Source organism: Penaeus japonicus, unplaced genomic scaffold (assembly GCF_977035675.1).
Source record: "Penaeus japonicus unplaced genomic scaffold, GWHDUDI00000001_assembly GWHDUDI00000032, whole genome shotgun sequence".
NCBI classification, from domain to species: Eukaryota; Metazoa; Arthropoda; class Malacostraca; order Decapoda; family Penaeidae; genus Penaeus; species Penaeus japonicus.
The window spans coordinates 28,393,496-28,395,727 of NW_028234434.1; the positions used below are offsets into that span (position 1 = coordinate 28,393,496).

The following is a 2,232-nucleotide window of genomic DNA, read 5'->3' on the forward strand; positions in this document are numbered from 1 at the left end:
TTCCTTTCAGATACTCATCATCCTATTCTTCCCTTCAAGTCATCCCTAGATCTGCATACACCTTTCCTACCTATTCTCTGTCTACCATCCACTGCTTCATTCATCCACTCATCCACGTAAAGAGGTGGAGCGCGAGAACACACCATAACAAAGCTTAGATATCCATTATATTACTGTAACTAATCTGCTTTATAACCCCCCCCCCCCATTCGATTCTGAAGTTTTTTTTTTATTTCTCTGCTTAATCCACTAATTAGTTATATTTAATCCCTAAATCCACTTTCTCTAGATTTAACTTCCACTCTACCTCTTTCTTCGTGTCTTAGAAGGATTCTATATCCTCCTCATCCACCTTTTTTTTAATCGAATCCACTTATTACACTTAATCAGAATCCAAGAATTAATTATCCATTCATCCACAACTGATCCACCTTCAAACCTACGACCATGGCCCAAGCAGAGAGACATATATGGATCCGATCCACAATTCTGAACTTCTGCCAATTTCCTTTCCAATTTTCAACCAGATACGCCTATTACTGATGCTTTATTCCCTCTGTCAATTCCCCTTCCACCCTCATCCACATGGAGAGCTTATTAATCGCCGTGGTTATTCGTCTCTTAATCCACCCTTATCCACATACCTTAGACCACGTCTGTTATCCATATTTATTTCTCATTCTACTTCTATTATTCCATTTCTCAACCCACTTCCATTATCCACCTCTCTCTCACTCGACTTACATTAACCACTGCGCCCACAATACACTTCCATTATCCACGTCTCTTAATCCACCTCCGTCATCCACATCACTCACTCCACTTCCATTCTCCCTATATCCCAACCCATTTCCATTACCCACACAACTTTATCCATATATCATAATCCACTTCCGTCATCCAAATCTCTCACTCCACTCCCATGATCCACATCACCCAGTCCACCCCCACAGTCCAAATGTCTCATTCCACCCCCGTGATCCACATGCACTCCACCCAGAGAGCCGCGCCGTGAGAGGCTGCACGCCACTCCGGAGTCTCCGCGGCACCAAACACCAGGACGGATGCTGGACGCACTCCATCACCTCCTTCCTCACGTGCTACTGCTCCGCGGATCTTTGCAACGCCGCCCACCCCCTCACGCCCACGCTCATCGCGCCCGCGGCCCTCGCTCTGCTCGCAGTCTATGTTGCTTTGGTGGGGGGTGGGTGAGGGACGGCGTGGAGGGGAGTGGGAGTAGGGAGGGAGTTGGAAGGAGGGGAGTGGGAGTGGAGTGGGAAGGAGGGAGTTGGAGGGAGGGAGGGAGGGAGTTGTAGGGAGTTGGAGGGATGGCGGGGAAGAGGGAGGGAGTGGAGTGGGAAGGAGGGAGGGGAGGGAGGGCGTAGAGTGGGAAGGAGGGAGGGAGGGAGGGAGGGAGTGGAGTGGGAAGGAGGAAGTTGGAGGGAGGGAGTAGGGAGTGGAGTGGGAAGGAGGGAGTTGGAGGGATGGCGGGGAAGAGGGAAGGGTTGAGGGGTTGAATGGGAGGGGATGAGGGGGAAGGGAGGAGAGGGAAAAGAAGGGAAGGCTGAAGGAAGGGGTATGGAGATGGAGGGGATGGGAAGAGAGGGAGAGGAGTGTGTGAAAAGGAAATGAGGGAGGAAGGAAGGAAGGAAGAAAGAGCAAAGGAGAGACGAGGGGAAAAAGAAGAGAAAGCGAAGGAAGAGAAGTGAAAGAAGGAAAGGAAACGGAGAGTGAAGGAAGGAGGGAAAGAGTAAGAGAGAGAGGAAAGGAGTGAGGGAAAGAGGGAAAGGAAGGGAAGAGGTAGGGGGCCTGGGGGGGGGGTGGAGTGACTCATCGTGATTGACTTCTCTCGATCTTTCTCCTGATTTTGTTTTACTTCCTCATGCATTTTATTTTTAATCGTAAACAAAGCTAAAGTGCCAAATATACACGCATGTATGTCTGTTGATATTAATATTTATATTGAATGTAAAACACACACACACACACACACACACACACACACACACACACACACACATACACACACACACACACACACACACACACACACACACACACACACACACACACACACACACACACACACACACACACACACACATACACACACACACACACACACACACACACGCACGCACGCACATATACATATATACACACACACATATATATATATATATGAAAAATGCATTTGATAAAACATCGCAAGATATTGTAAATCAAATTAAG

The 2,232-nt window shown here is 48.0% G+C and overlaps 1 protein-coding gene across 1 annotated transcript in view; it reads left to right on the top strand.

Moving 5' to 3' along the window:
- Positions 1–2,136, top strand: part of LOC122258683 (uncharacterized) — a 5,139-nt gene extending 3,003 nt beyond the window's left edge. The window contains exon 3 of the mRNA XM_043024782.2: positions 1,001–2,136. Coding sequence (XP_042880716.2) covers positions 1,001–1,212 — 212 coding nt within the window. The 3' untranslated portion in view covers positions 1,213–2,136. The remainder of the gene's footprint in view (positions 1–1,000) is intronic.
- Positions 2,137–2,232: the final 96 nt, after the last annotated feature.